The 16274-nt window shown below is 45.5% G+C and overlaps 1 protein-coding gene across 15 annotated transcripts in view; it reads left to right on the top strand.

Moving 5' to 3' along the window:
• Positions 1-16274, top strand: part of KALRN (kalirin RhoGEF kinase) — a 656901-nt gene that overhangs the window by 266042 nt on the left and 374585 nt on the right. For all 15 annotated transcript variants that reach the window (XM_055315792.1, XM_055315793.1, XM_055315794.1 and 12 more), the window contains exons 7-9: positions 8688-8879; positions 12444-12575; positions 15745-15975. In XM_055315792.1, coding sequence (XP_055171767.1) covers positions 8688-8879; positions 12444-12575; positions 15745-15975 — 555 coding nt within the window. The remainder of the gene's footprint in view (positions 1-8687; positions 8880-12443; positions 12576-15744; positions 15976-16274) is intronic.

The raw sequence follows: 16274 nt of genomic DNA, 5'->3' as shown, positions 1-16274 counted from the left end.
GACTTCTCTATTTTCAGTAGTGTTTCCCAGTCCCATCTCATAGTATACTCTTCTCAGCTGTATTTTATATAGAACTGAAATATGTATAGTAAATATTTATCAATTTATTATCTGACTTTTCTACTAAAATGTAAGCTCCATGTGCATATAGGGATTTTGTCTCTCTTATTCTCTGTTTGCACAGTGTCTTACATTGTTGGATGTATAGTTGAGTAAGACAGCAGATTTAAACTCCAGCAATAAGGCAAGACATCAATTAAAGGAGCAAAGAGTTGCCTTAATCCTGAGCTTTCCAGAGGTTCTGCAGAGTTGGGGATCTGTTCTGGTGACTGGCCTTAGGTTTTCAGGTAAAGATTATTGCTCCAAGGAGGGAGAGAACAAGAGACTCCTGCCCATTCTAGACTTGGGTTATTATGGGATTTTCAAGGGCAAGTCAAGGGCCCCAATAGGGAGACTTCAGAGATGTAGAAACTTTTATTAAATTCTCTCCCCAGAAACCCTAATTCTCTGAGATGTGAATGATTGAATCTTTGGGGGGAAATTTCTCTTCATCATCTTCTCTCCCTTTAGGGACATCCTTGGCCAACCCAACTGCTTTCCTCTCTATAGAAAGAGTATGAGCACTAGGTTGCTAACTGCCACTCTGTGATTCCTGCCTGGTTGTGTGATCATAGGCAAGTTATTTCAATTTCTCAGAGCCTTACCACTGCGCCTATAAATGGTGGGGATAATGATAGTACTTTGCCAGGGGTGTTGTAAGGATGAGATGTGATCATGCATTTTAAGCACAGCACTTGGCACAGTGTTGTGCTTGGCAAATGTTCAGGTATTGTTGTCAGGGTCAGGAGTGCTGAAGAAACAGTTCTCCTTGTTCTCAGAGTTCCCATCTACAGAGCTTCTCAAACTTTAATGTGCATGCATATTACTTGGGACAATCTTGTTAAAATGCAGATTCTAATCAGAAAGTTGGGAAGGAGCTTGAGATTCTGCATTTCCAGCTCCCAGGCTGTGCCAACGCACAGATCGAGCTCTGAATAGCCAGGCCTACACAAGAAAGGGACTGGGGAGAAAAAACTGATGAATATATTTCCATGAAGTTTTATAGCCTCTGATTTCAATCTTAAAAGGCGGCCTGAAATTACTATATTCTAACCCAGAAGAGCTATATTGTTCCCAGACACTTTCCTCACTGGTTATCCCAGATCTGATTCCAGCCAAATATTAGGGAAGAATGGGTAATTCTTCCCTAATATTGGAATCCTGCAACACTGTCTCCTATAAAGACACTCACCTCTCCAAAGAAGTTTCACTCTGAACTGAGAAAGGAGAGAGAGACCGATTTCTCTTTTACTAAAATCTGTTCCTGGGTTTCCTTGGCCCTTGGACATATGGCCAGGCACTTGTTTTCATGACTGCTTAATGGTTTGTAAAGCAATTGCTGGAGGAAACATTGCTACAGCAAGCCAAGCGAGAGGGACAGAGGGATTCATGGGCCAATGTTATCTTTACTGAGCACCGGGGCTGCTCCAACTTCTTTCCTCTCTCCACCCGACAGTGACAGATGGCTTCCACATGGTTTGACCTACTGTCTGGCCAGACCTGACCAGATAGTCATCCATCAACTGCCCTATTTGGCCCCCTTGAGGGCACCCTGTGGTTTGTGGGAGGCAGAAGTTGGAGATTTCATTTAGAGCTCATCACATCTCATAGCTATTGTAGTAGAGTTTCAAGCATGGACAGTTCTTATTCCAGATGTTACTATCCCAGTGTCCATATGTTTCGAGGTGGGATCAGCAGGTTTACATGGTAATGTTAAACTAATTAATCATAAACTGATGCTGTAACAGCAGCAGGACCCAAAGTGCATTTGGTACTAGCGAAGATGCAAGCGATACATATGGTACCATTAAGCTGGAGAGAGGAGGTGAGGCTCAGCTTTTTCCGTTGCTCTGGCACGATCTATCGTCTTACTGATACTGAACGCTACTCACGGAGCCTCTGAAAGCTGTATGGGAAAATCTCCAAGTATTTTTCCTTATGGCTCCCTCTCAGTGTGACAAAACAAAAACTTAAATTAATATAAGCTGTAGGGCATGAGAAAAAGATAGCTATAAACAGAGGGATCACGCAGACTAGGAATCCCAGCGCCTTTGAACCTACCTCCTAAATGATTTAGTAAGTTTTTAAACACCTTCTAAGTGGGTGCAAGAGATGTCTAGGTTTTATTGTTTTTTTTTATGACTGTAAAATGAGATGGTTACGTGAACTTGGCTTCTAAAAAACTTGAAGTGTGCTTATATTCTTTTCCTTATTAAAGCAGAATTTGCTCCTTAAAACTTATCTATTTCACTGGTAGTAAATTGTGCCTTACTTAAAAAAATAAATAAATAAAGCTTTTTTATAGTAAAAAGAGGTGGAGGAGTTTGAGTAATTACAGCTTTCATGGAATGCAACCTTACCAGATTCACTGAAGATACATTAAAATAATTTGTGAACCTATAAAATATTTAAAATACCAAATCTATTAAAATTAAAAATACTCTACAACCCCTAGCATTATTTGTAGAGGAAGAAAGCCCCAAACTAGAAACAACTTTTGTGTCTCAATAAAAAGAATGAGTTCAAGAAAAGTAAAAGGTTGAATATAAATTCCCCCTTAGTTCCAACACCCATAGATAGTTGATGCTTTGATGTATTTATGTCAGTGGCAAGAGGAAGAGCTGGGGATTAGATACTGTATATTTCCTCTGTAGAGTTTTTTTAAATTAATTTATTTATTTATGATAGTCACATAGAGAGTGAGAGTGGCAGAGACAGAGGCAGAGGGAGAAGCAGGCTCCATGCACCGGGAGCCCGACGTGGGATTCGATCCCGGATCTCCAGGATCGCGCCCTGGGCCAAAGGCAGGTGCCAAACCGCTGCGCCACCCAGGGATCCCTCCTCTCTAGAGTTTTAGAACATTTTCCCCCAGTTACTAAAAATATGTATATTCCAAAATTATTTTTTAAACACTTCTCTATTCATAAAAGAGTCAAGATGACAAAAAGAGCCTAGAGGGAAGGTCCTACCACCAGGCATATCTGTGCAAAATAAGCATTCAGTAATAATAACATTTGAGTGTGCTTCCCTGCTACACATAATGTTAGTGATATGTATATTCTCAGCTGAGGCCATATTGTTTAAATGTTTTATATTTAGCATTCTGATTTGACATCAGTTTTCGTTTGATCCAAGTGATTTTGCTGAGTATCTTGGCCCTTGGCTAGGTGTTTGCCTGGCTTCCCTCCCTGGACTTTTGGATTTGGAGAGTCAAGGTCTCCACGGCTTGTCTGGACTGAGCCCCTTTTAGGAAAGTGGCCCCTACGTGGCAGCTGTGCGTCACCTCCTGTGGTAATCTTAAGAGATCACAGCTTCCGTTTTTCATGATGATAATTTAAAAACTGCAGCCCGTTAATTGGAATAGAATTGAGAGCCCTGTGCAGAACTCATTCTTCCCAGAGATGAGACAACTCTTCAGGGCTTCCCCTCTGCTTCTCTAGAGGTGAGCACGAGAAGCGTTGCCGCCGGATGACAAAGTGAAGGACCCTAGGCCTGGCCTGGGAAGAGGCTTCTGACATCAGTGATAAGGCAAAGGGTATGGCCCCTTGTGTGACGACAAGACATTCCCACTTCTGGGTACTCTGGATATGCCAAAGTAGTCGAGATGCCCTAAGAAGGCTATCCTAAGAGGCAAAAACCTCTGGTTTTCCAACTGGAGGTATGAAAGGACATTGTGTTGAAAGGGCATGGCTCACAGAGTGAGTCACTTGCTGATTCTGAATTCTCTGATCTCTCCGGGTCACAGAAAGACCTGGGGACAATTCAGGGCCCAGACCCTTGAATCCTAGGAAAAGGGTATGACGCGCAGGGCAGTGTCCTGACAAGCAGCTAGAGCAGCTTTGCCTGCTGTAGGGCTGGGCACATGTGGCAGGTTCCTGTGGAAAGGGACTCCTCCCTGGGAACAGAAGGAGACACTGTGGAATGTTTTTTGTGAAATACTGTGGGATTTTGGGTTGTAGAAATATTTGCCTTCTGCTGGAATAGTTGATAGATTTTTCTTTTTGTTACGCTTTTTTACTAATACTTTGATGTGATTTGCACTTGATTTGGTGAGTTAATGTCATTCATCGAGTTACCAGTTACATATCAGACAACAGACTAGATACTTTATGTTATCTTACGTAACCCACAGGAGAGAGTTTCTGATTTAGCACGGGGACATATGGCCAAGGTGTAAAATCCCCCCTACTTTTAAGAGTGAAGTGAATGGGGTTCAAATAATACAGTCAGCAAAGATCTGCTCTTACAATCAACCCCTGGCACAGAGCTTAGGGTTACCAAAATGATAGCTTCTATCAAATGATTATTTCTAGAAGAACCAATATCTCTTTCAGAGTGTGTATTGCATAAGAACCTTCATTTAGAGAAAAAAATTTAGCTGGGTTTTTAAACAGAAAGTTATCATTATCTTGTAAGCAACTTTGCCTGTGTTTGTAGCCAGTGAGGGCAGCCAGGAACCAGGTTCAAAGTGAAAACCTTTTGGCAGCTGAAAACTTTCATCAAGGTTCTGCCAAAGAGTTCTTTCAGGAGGGTGACGCTTTCTTCACTGATTTGCTTCATCACCGCAGAAGACAAAGCCTTGGGAGAAGGGCCGTCCATCCTGTGATCCCCAATTAATGACTACAGGAATTAGGAAAACAGAATTTAGGCAACAAGAGCAGAGGCAGAGTATAAGTATAGAGGGCTTTTGAGTTAGCGAGATTTTTGCTGGAATTTAATTATATTCTCCAGTTGTGACCAGAGTGATGGTGGAAGGGAGACACCTTGGTGGGGTGGCAGGTAAGATGAGGTGGCTGATGCCACACACTGTGCTACAGGTGCATTGTATTTGGCAGAGCAGATCTGGTTTACGTCTTGGACTACATGAGACTGTGAATAATGATAATGTTAATAGCACTGCATTTATGTGGAGGATTTGTGACCTCCTAAGTTCTTTCTACATTCAATCTGGAAGTAACCCTGCTTACTCAAATAAAATGTCTGAAATTATTTAATTCAACACCCTCATTTTAAAGGTTAAAGAACCTGAGGCACAGGGGTAAATGATATCTTGGGTGAGTGTTAGAGCTGGACCAGAACTCCTGTCTCCTGACTCCTGGCCAAGTGACTTTGATGCCCTTGACTGATGGACAGCTCTGCGGAGGGAAGGGCACTTTAGGCTGGCAGGGAAGAATGGCAGGGCCAGATTGGAGGGAGTGGAGGAGGCGCCTGGTAGGGAATGGAAAGGCCATAAAGAATGAAAATATCTATTTCTGTTGGCTACATCCTCAGAACAAACATGACTCCCAAATGCTCCTTAACAGAGGCATAAACAGTGACACAGAAGAACCACAGGGATGGATTGACCAAAGGCCATGACATGTCTTTGTGCATAATGACTAAGCACCCCTATTTATCCATAAGACTCTTAACCCAGCTCTTGCTTTTTCTTTTAAGTCATTGGGAGACCTTCTCTACCATTTCTCTCTTTTCATTTGGTTTCTGGCTGCTATTTAGAATCTAGCTGCCCATTTGTCTCAGGTTCTAGGCTGAAGGAAGATGAAGAAGGTGAGGATGACGAACCTGGACCACATGACTTGCCTGCAGTGTTTTGCTATTTTGAAAGGGGGCTGTAGAGAAGAATAATGAGCAAGTTCATGAGTCAACATTATATTTATCCCTCTATTGTGAGGAATACTCCCTCTACTTCTTTTGTGAAGCATAATCATTTGTTAGTTTTAGTAAGACATTTCCCTGCCCACTGATAAGGAAACAAAAAGACATTGACTGTGCTAGTCTCTAGAATGTGAAATGTAAGCTGTGGTCTTTTGTTTGTTTGTTTGTTTTTAGCTTTCATTTATGATCACAGGCTTCAAGGTTGCAGGGGGCCTTGGAGGACCGCCAGCCTCACCACCCCCTTCCGTGCAGGAAGCCCCTTCCCAACATCCCTGCCAGTGTTTCTGATTCCCTTCCTCTGCATCCCCACAGCGAGTTGTCTCCACCCCTGTAGGAACACTTACTTCATTTTGCTCTAAATTGCAGTTATTTGAGGACTTTTCTTATCTCAGCTGTGGGCCCCCAAGGGCAGGAATTCTGTTTCATGCCTCTTTGATCTCCCACAGCCCCCAACACAAAGCCTGGCCAATTCTCCATAAATATTTGAATGAGTGACAAAGTGTTAACAGCCTCCAGAGGTGGCCACAGTTAGACATCACTAATAGCTAGAAAGCTCTTCCTAAAAGTGAGCAGAAGTATGCCTCCCTATGTTCTCTGGGGAGAGAATGTAAACAGGCAGTGATGACAAGGGGCCAAGCATCCATAAGATGTCCATGAGGGACCCTGGGGACAGGTTAGTGCTCTGCTCTTACTGTGTTGCTTGCTTCCCATCTGGCCAAAGCACGCAAGATCTTTCCTAGGACAGGAAAACCCAATAGCACTAGATAAATCTGGATAAATGTGGCGGCGGGTGGGGGGGTGGGGGGGTTAGTGTCAGGATTTGAATCTAGTTTGGAAGGATAGCTCCATTGGATGCTGTCAATGCTGCACCTGTATCCCCTCAACAGACCCTGGCGGTTAAAATGCAGGTGGTTTGCATACACACTGGTAGCTTCCTGCATCTCTCTGACCTGAGAGGTGCGTTTGGTCTGTGCCTGTGTGTAGGTCAGGCTGGAAATGCCATGGAGTTATTCCAGGAGGGACCCTCTACCATGAGCAGCTGGATTTGGTGCATAAAGGAACGACCTCTAATTGCTTATAGCACTAATCCATTAATAAACACATCGTTTATTCATTTTCTTTCCTTTTTGCTTTGACTTGCCCACTCCCTCACCTTGCTTTCTGCAGTCTCGTTCAAATAAGTCATCTGACCCAAATTCTTGTCTCAAGTCTGCTTTGGGGGCAACGCGAACCAAGACAGTGACACAAGCAAGAAATTTGGGGGAATCCAAATGTCATTCCCTTACCAGACAAAACTATTAAAATCAGTACATGCCTTTTATCTCTTTTCTTTCCAAGTAGGGTTGGTTTTTCTGTCAATTCTATAAAATAGAGTTTAATTTTAAATAGAATCTGTGTCCTAACTCAGAAAACAAGGCTGATAATGATTGCCAAATCTTTGAAGGATAGTTATTTCAAATAACAAGATTCTAGCTCTATTAAGGAAATGTACTGCGTTCAGAAAGGTCTTAGGCCAGACTAAAGAAAGAGATTGCACATGGAGGTCATTAGACATCGGAATGGATTTGTGTTTGAGCACTTCACTTAACCTTTTAAATTTCCACAGAGGCCTTTTAAATGAAGAAGAGACCTTCTCAACCTGGCTTGGGTTTGGGACGGAGTGCTTGAGGTTAGGGACAGCTAAGATGAATAGGGACCACGAGGGAAGAGGAGAAGGAAAATAAAAAAACCTTCATTTACCCAGTATTAATGAACTACTCCTGAGCTAATAATAGAGCTAGGAGAAAATGCCATTGCTGAAGAATATTTCTTGTCATTTGAGAAGATCTGTAACAAAGAACAAAGGTGCACAAGCAACTTGCTGCCCTAGTCCTTCTTCAGGCAGACATTGTCTGATTCAGAAAAGCTCTCGGTGGATGCCACAATATTACTTGATTGTTTTGACACCTCAGACAATTAATAGGAAGTAGCAGTTAAAAATAATCATGCTCGCTACTGTCTTGTGTTTGTGGGGGTTTTCTTTTGCCTTGTTCCTTCCTGGAGGGTTTTTTTGTTGCCCTGGTAGGAAACAACGACACATGGTCATGAATTTTTAATTGGTTATCAAAGATGGAAATGATTGTAAACAAAACACATGATGAGAGAAGTCAGCAGGGCCAGGAGAGCCCTACACATGCTTTTTTGGGCATACCCCACAGATGCCTTTTTTGGGGTTAGGTAGGGAAATATGTCTAAGTCTAGTAGAGCTAAGAAAGGGTCCCACAGATCTTTTTTTCTAATTAGTTTAGCCAATATACAGTACATCATTAGTTTCAGATGTATATTATTAGCATGGAAGACCTGTTGCTTCAAATGCTCTCTTTATTTGAATCTTGACTGATGGCTAGTGTCCCAGGTCTTTTGGTAGGGAGAGGGGTGGGGCTTCAGCAAATTCTCTTGGTGATAGGAAGATGCATAATTGTCATGTGAGACGTGTCCTTTGCTCTTTTTGATGAACACCACTACCCTGTTGTAGGAGGCAATAATGACCTGGGTCTAACTCTCTCCTGAGCAAGAGAGGTGCCTTTTGCCCTAGTTTGAGGCTCTGTTTCCAGAGTGATTCTTGGAAGCATCATGTTTCCAAAGTGTGGGGAGTGCTGAGGGCATCCATGTAAAGTGACCACATTCATGTGCATTAATAGTTGACACAAAAATTATATTGGTGCCCTAGGATGAAAGATCTCAGTTATTGTACCTCCGTTCAGCTGAAATTTTATGTTGCAGACAGACTTCACTTGGGCCCCAAATGAATACACTAGTGTGGCCTATACTAGCCTCTTTCAGACTTTTGTTTTGACTAGTCTCCTTCTCCAAATACTCACCCACCCCAAAGGTGCTCAATGGATGCTGTTCCAGCTTGCCCCAATAAGTGCTCCCTCCCTTCTGCTTCCTAGAATGCATATGTCAACATCAACCGCATCATGTCTGTGGCTTCTCGCCTCTCTGAGGCCGGTCATTATGCCTCGCAGCAAATCAAGCAGATCTCCACACAGCTGGACCAAGAGTGGAAGAGCTTCGCAGCTGCTCTGGATGAACGCAGCACCATCCTTGCCATGTCTGCGGTGTTCCACCAGAAGGCCGAGCAGGTGAGGCCAAGGGAGCGGCTGTGGTTGCTATTGGTTGGAAGGGTGAGAGTACATACACGGTCTGTGTAGAGAGCCCCTCCTCTCTTCTTGAAACACTCAAGAGCCTGCTGAGTAGTTACAGCGGTAACCCCTGTTCTGCTGCTTTCCTGGCTCCTATGTACACAAGGAAACGTTGGCCACTCTGGGTGGCTTTGTTTAACATCCACACAAGAAGCAACCTAGAGCTGTTTACATTCTGTTTGGTAGTTTATTGTTGGGGGAGTGTGCCTGTGTGTGTGTTGACCACATTTCCAGAGCATAGACAAAAGGGGTGAAACTAAATCTGATCATTGAGCGCTGAGAGCAGGGGGAAATTACTCTTACATGAAGCATTTGCTATGGGCAATAGTAATGTAATAATTACCCAATGGATGGAAATATAATTATTTGTTGCTCTTTACTTACTGGTATTGGTCAGTGACATCACTAACCCGTTTTACAGAGAGGAGCACTGCAGCTCAGAGAGATTAAGTGACTTACGCAAGAACTAGTGGTGTGTTGGGGCTGGCTCTAACCAGCCTATGGAGAGCCAAATGTCAGATTTTCAGGAAATTTGTGAGCGGGCTATTAAACATAGCCATTACTTAAAACAAAATTATATTGATTTAAAGTAAATATATTAAACACAAAGGCAGTAGATACTCAAAACTCATCACTCCTGGTTATTTTACTACATTTTATTATTACTTACATTCTTGAAATTATATCTATTTGTCTCTGCGGTGAAAATACTATACAATTGCCTGCTCCTGATGAACTCTTCCCAAGTCCACATTCTGTGATGTCACTTGATGGCTTGAAAAAGACCAAGGTAGAAGTTTTACACCATGGGAATCATTGAATGCCATAAACTAGGGCTTGATTTATTGTTTTTGTTGATTATCTGGAGTCTTAAGAAAATGAGGAAAAACATATTTTGAAGTGCAGACTAACCTTAAAAATGTGTCCTGTCTGTAGCTCTTACATGGTGAATAATAGCACACCAAATTGAGGAAATATTCTTCTGATATCCAAAAACTATTATTCCATTTAACACAGAAGTCACTCACATCACTGATGAAAGAGGAATGCTCTGATGTAAGCCTTAAGGTATTTTTCACTTTTGTATTACCCTTCAACATAAGTGAATATATCAACTAGCTTTCATACAAGTTTGTCATTCACAAACAAAAACATTATTTGAGAATCAGTTGGCTTTATAGAATTTATAATAAGGAGCATTGTGTATGTTTTTATTCTCTGCAAATTATGTATTACATATCCTTTATATCAGTAAAGTTTACAATATATTTGTGTATACACACACACACACACACACACACACTGATGATTAAACATTTACTAACACACCACTGCGAAAATCACACAATCTATAACAGCTGGGATTTCAACAGAGATGTGTCTGACGTTAAAGCTTGTGGTTTTAACCTCTAAATTCCTTTCTTTGTATGACATTTGGGTAGCCTACAGATGGTGGAGAGTCCTAGATGAGGTCATACCTTAAATCTCTCCCCGTGTTTTACCCACCTAACATGGAAGGCAGCATGGTATAATTGAAAGAGCCTGCGCTTTGTGGCCAGGTACACGTAGGTTCTAATCATTAACTCTTAGACAAGTCACCTCACCATTTTGGGCTTGTTTCCTCATCTCTAATGCAAGATAATCATAAACCTTACAGTGCTATTATAAGAATGAGGTGGAACATGTAAGGTGTCTATTGTGCTTTTTTAAATCCTAGACATGACTACTGTATTCGTTCAACACACTATCTCGGTATCTTTGTATTTCCCTCACCCGTGTCTCTTTCTACCTGAGACTTCCCAAAGACTGAAATACTTGGGTCATAAGTCAGGGGCCCCACACGTTGAAAGGGATCTAGACCTTTTTTTTTTTTTTTTTTTTTTTTTAAGGATGATGGTGGTAGTAACTGCTAATGACTAGTTCACTCCTAGGACCAGGAGAATATTCATGTCGAATGGTAGAGTTCTCTCTTCAACCCCACCATTTACACATTTTGTTCAAAGTTTATCCAGATTGGCAAGGGAGATTCAGTACTTCCCTTTCTGCCTCTCCTTGAACTAACCATTCTGTGGGGTCTGCTATAGGACTCTTGATAGGGCGTACGAGAATCCCAATGGCCTTGGAGAGGCACTTCCCCCAAGGTTGACAGATGAATGCCAAGTTGCTTTCAGGTGCCTCTGTAAAATGGTTATTGGTAGAGCAAAGAAGTTTCTGAGATGTTAGCAAGTGTATGCAACCTGATGCTGGATGGCACCTGGCAGGCTTCCAGTTTTGTTAAGCTATGACCTAATGGGATAAAGACATACGGAATGAAAAATCAACCAGGACAGCCACCAGGCCAGGGTCTGCAAGCTGACGGACACCAGGACTGGAACTGAAGCAGCTGCAGAAAATGCAATGCCAGAACCGAGAGTAGCTGGAGGAGTCAGCTTCTAGTTGATGTTTCCTGACTTGGTCTGCTTGGGATCAAGACCAATTTTATTTGTATCTATTTTTTAATGCAATTTCCTCAGGTATTTCTAGTCCTTCAGGGAAACTCATAAACCATGCTTCTTTTTAGCTGGGGGAAACAAACAAACACACACCAAACAACAGATTCAAGGCTATTTTTTCAAGGCTATTATGCATTTATTTAGGCAGCTCTTTATTGTCCTCATATGGGCTGTTCTAGGCAACGAGATAAAAAGGCATTTAGGCAATTAATTTAAATAGAGCTGTGCACCCAGGCGAGAGGAATCACAGACAGAACCATTCCAGACTGTTGGGTGAAGAATCATTTGCATTTTAGAGGTGTGTTTTTCCACCTAATAAATCCTAGTGATTTCAGTTAGCTCACCTTTTGTGCATGGAGACCCATAGTCTTCCACAGTTGTTAATTTTAATTTTTAAGTAATTTTATATCTGTTGAGATCTCTATCTATATGTCACATCCCAGGAACCAGTGCTGCCATAGGCACAGTGGAGTCTGTCCCACCCCTAAGCATACTGACCCAACAGTGGGAATCTCATCCAGCATTAACCTCCATCGCCGGTGGGAACGGCCTCTGCAAGTTCCCTGGGGTACCTGATGGCCTCATATGAGCTGTTCTTTGTTCCTCTTCACAACCCATTATACGTGTGTGACAACATTCCGGTTATACTGCACATAGGACAAGCGTGCATAGGACAAGAGGCTCTGAGGTACCCATGTGATGTGGTGAGCTGTTCCCACACATTCTAGCCAGTGTGTAGATTAGCCTGTCGAACACGTAGATGGCTCCCACTCCAGCGGTTTCTCAAGAGTCATCTTTGTGGAAACCACACTTCTCGCAGAGGTGCTTCGTCTGACTTCTTTCAGGGGATTGGTGTGTTTGTAGAATTAAAGAAAAAACTCCACCCTCTGCAGTGGTCTCGGAGGCTCCCAGAGGTCCTGATGCTTCTTCCCGAGGAATCTGCCCGGCTCTACGAAATCTGCCTGTTGCCCACCCCGTGCTCCACACTGACCCAGTTGCTGTGTCCTTTCAGTTCCTGTCAGGAGTGGACGCGTGGTGCAAGATGTGCAGCGAGGGTGGCCTGCCCTCTGAGATGCAGGACCTGGAGCTGGCAATCCACCACCACCAGTCCTTGTACGAGCAGGTGACCCAGGCCTACACAGAGGTGAGGACTAGACAGGGCACCCAGGGGTCTTGGGTATGTGTGGATGTGGGTGAGTGGCGAGAGCACTGGCTGGCCCACTGTGTATTCGCCTGGGTTGGAGTTGGGAGAAGAGAGAGGCCTCTTCTCTCCCTTTGGAGGCCTCTTCTCTCCCTTTGGAGGCATCTTTAAGATCCTTGATCTATGAATGATGAGGTCTCCGGCCAGGAAGCAGAAACAATGCAGCCATCAGCAGGCGCCACCTTGTTGCACGTGTGCATGTGCACACACACACACACAAACCTTCTTCACCTTATGTGTGAAGACCAGACTCTCTCCCCTAGAAGACGAATATAAGAAAGCAAGGCTCTGCTCCTCAGTTTGCTTTCTGGCTGGTGAACGGGTGTGTACACACCAGCTCTGCTGCCCCTTTTATGAAGCAGCTCATCAACAAATACCAATGTTCTCACGAGAAAGTCCAGAGGAGAACTCACCATGGGGTAGAGATAAATGTTTATAGGAGTGAGAAGCCGCCATGAACGTGAAGGACAAATTAAAAGACTCTTTCACTGAAAAATCAAAGGCTGGCCACATGGTTCAAGTTAAGAAGGGGGCGGAAGCTTCTTGACTTTGCTTTCCAAGGAAAAGGAAAGGGGCATGTGGGGGCATCTGTGTGGACATAGACAAGTGGGTGAGTTGACTAACTGGCGTGGATTCTGAGGAAGAGGCTGAGGGACATAAAGCAATGGGGCAATTAAGGCAGCCGGATGAGGAAGGGGAAAGCCAATTCACGTCTGGCCCATGGGGCAAGGAGAGTTGGGGCAGTGCTTTCCCAAGTGGGTAAAGCTGCATGTTCCTGGGTCCACCCCAGACTGAATTGGAATGTCAACAAGTGGGATCCGGAACCTACATTTTAATAAATGTTACCACGGGGCAAATTTGACGCATGCGGAAGTCAAGGAACCAGGGGCTTGTGGGGGAGGATAAAGGTTTTTGCCAGAGTCCAAGCTGAGGTTGCCTCTCGGCCCCCCTGCTTATTGACGTGACTTCGGGCAAGTTAAGTACTCTAGCTTCACTGTCTTCTGTGAAATGAAGGTGCTAACGCTGGCCTGTGGCTTGAAGGATCACAAAGATGGCACATGGAACATGCGCGGCCCTGGTCCTGACAGTAATAAGTGCTAAAAAAAAAAAATGGTAACAGGTTTTGTTAGTATAGGAGGCAGGGAGGAGGACTCGTGAGCCAAATCTGATCTCATCAGCCTGGATCCAAATGGCCGAGGGCTTTCTCTTAGAACAGAACTGTGCCCTGTGCCCCTGCCCATAGGTCAAGAATCTCTAAATTTACTCCTGTAAGACATAAACACAGAGCCTACAAGTGAGATTACTGGTACACTTACACATTTCACGCTTGTGGGGGTGTCCGTGTCAATACACAGAGAGACCCAGGATTTCTCCCGGTGTTTTCTCAGGCCCTAGCGCTGGGGGACAGACATTCCCTCCAAGCCCACTTCAGAGGTCAGCGGGCTGTCCCTGCCTCGTGCAGATGTGCACTGCAGCAGAGGACTGGGGCCCTAGCGACCTGGATCTTAGGACGTGGCCTTCTGTCTCTAAGCACCCCGCCCTGGACGTAGCACGGTGCCGAAGATAGCACCTGCCCAGAGTTCCCTGAGGAGAGCTCTCCTGGGTTTGGCCGCAGGATCTTTGTCTCATTCACATCTCTGGAGGGTGCTGCCTCTGTTATCCCGACGCGGCCCCTCCCCTTGCCCTGCCCTAGGGGTGCTTTAAGGGGGCCAGGCCTGGTGGGATGGGGTGGGTAGCAGTAGTCCCCTAGGTTGGCCGTGTTCCTCCAGCCAGGCTTCCTCTCCTGTCTCAGCTACAGAACTCTCTACCTAGTATTCCTCTTCCTCAGCCCTCGCCCTGGCCCCACACCTTTTCTGTTGCCCCGAGAACAGGGTGTAACATGTCTTTGTGTTGCTGAACCCTGAGCAAGCTAGTATCAGGACCCGAGGAGGGGTGAGGGGAGGCCGGAGCACAGCAAACAGCTCCTGGGTCATCATCACAAGGCTGCAGGTAGGAGCAGACCCGCTTCCCCACCTTGCTAGAAGGAAAAGACCACTTCGACTCCAAGCCAACTTTGACTTCATCATTAACCGAATTAATTTAGGGCCTTAAAATCCCCTAATTCCCTGGTCACCACTGATTTCAACTGGAAAGCCGCATGCTCTCCCACGTCCTCTGCCAGCACTGGAGAGCCACAGGGGTTGACCAGATGATGCCCCTTTACAGAGAGGCGGGTGCCCTTCATTGTGCCAGGATTCCAATAAGGAATGACAGGGGATGTGACCCCCACTGGTCTCAGCACTGAGTGCGAATGTTGGGGGGGATGCAAGAGCATCGCTCTTGAATCTCCAGTCAAGGGGTGGGTCCCTTAGCCTGCACGCTCTGGAAAGAGGGGGTTGTTAGCACTCTCAGGAGGCAAAAAGGACGTTATAGAGAAGGAGAGCAAAAGAAGGATAAATATAAAAGAAAGACAATGAGGGAGAATTAAGGAAGACAGGAGAGAGCAATGATGATGATAAAGGTGCTGATGGTGAGAACAGAACCGGGAGCCAGTCCTCCCTGCCGGGGCCTATTCTGGGCACGCTGCGGGGAACCTGCTCAACCCTTGCCGCAGCTCCGGGAGGTTGTCCCCTTACTGCCCCTGTTCTACGGACAAGGAAATTGAGGCCCAAAGGGGTCCAGTAACTTGCCTCTGGTCTCGCATCTAGAAGCTTAGGGCTGGATAGAGGCGGTGAAGAAGAGGGAGAGAGGTTTATGGTATTAATTTATATTTGCTTCATTTGGGAAATGAGGTGCTGCTGCTTGACCTGCTCAGGGAATCAGTCAAAATCCTTATCAGGTATGACGGACCAGGCACCGTTCTAAGCGCTGGGGACAAATGAACAAGGCCAAGTCGCTGCTGGGTTCAAGGGGGGGAGAGAGAGAGAGAGAGAGACACTGATTGAGCTGCTCCCCTCTCCCAGGATTCAGGATGCCCCCCGCCCCCCACGCCAGGCCACGGGCTGAGCGCTGGGGCAGTTCTGGCTGGCATATTCCTCAAGTCCCTAACGAGGGGTCCCCAGGCACCCTGCCCTTGCCTCTCTGTGCCTTGCCTGCTCCTGGACTCCCTGGACTTGACCTTTCCTTCTTGCAGGTCAGCCAGGATGGCAAAGCCCTGCTGGATGTGCTGCAGCGACCCCTGAGTCCCGGGAATTCGGAGTCCCTCACGGCCACTGCCAACTACTCCAAGGCAGTGCACCAGGTGCTGGACGTGGTGCACGAGGTGCTGCACCACCAGCGGCGGCTTGAGAGCATCTGGCAGCACCGCAAGGTGCGTCTCCACCAGCGGCTGCAGCTCTGTGTCTTCCAGCAGGACGTGCAGCAGGTAAGGGGCCACTGCCCGCACCAGGGCATCTGTCCCGGGCAGGCGCCCAGACAGCCAATTTAGGAGGGAAGAGGGCAGTTCAGCGCCACCCCCCAGCTGCCTTATCCACTCCCCGGGCACCATCTGGACTTGGTAGTTGCATGCTTCTCGCCAGAGCAGCTCTACAGATGGGCCTTCTCACTCTCTGGTGTGGGCAAGGAGGCTCTGCCAGAGACAGGGCACCTCCTGCGGCTACGTGGCACCATCTTTGGCGGAGAGCTCGGGTCTCACTCAGTCATGAGCTCTCTAGATGACTCCAG

The sequence above is a fragment of the Nyctereutes procyonoides genome, unplaced genomic scaffold (genome assembly GCF_905146905.1).
Source record: "Nyctereutes procyonoides isolate TBG_1078 unplaced genomic scaffold, NYPRO_anot_genome, whole genome shotgun sequence".
In the NCBI taxonomy this organism is placed as follows: Eukaryota; Metazoa; Chordata; class Mammalia; order Carnivora; family Canidae; genus Nyctereutes; species Nyctereutes procyonoides.
Note: the sequence above shows the minus strand (reverse complement) of the source record. Positions and strands in the feature narration are given on the sequence as shown.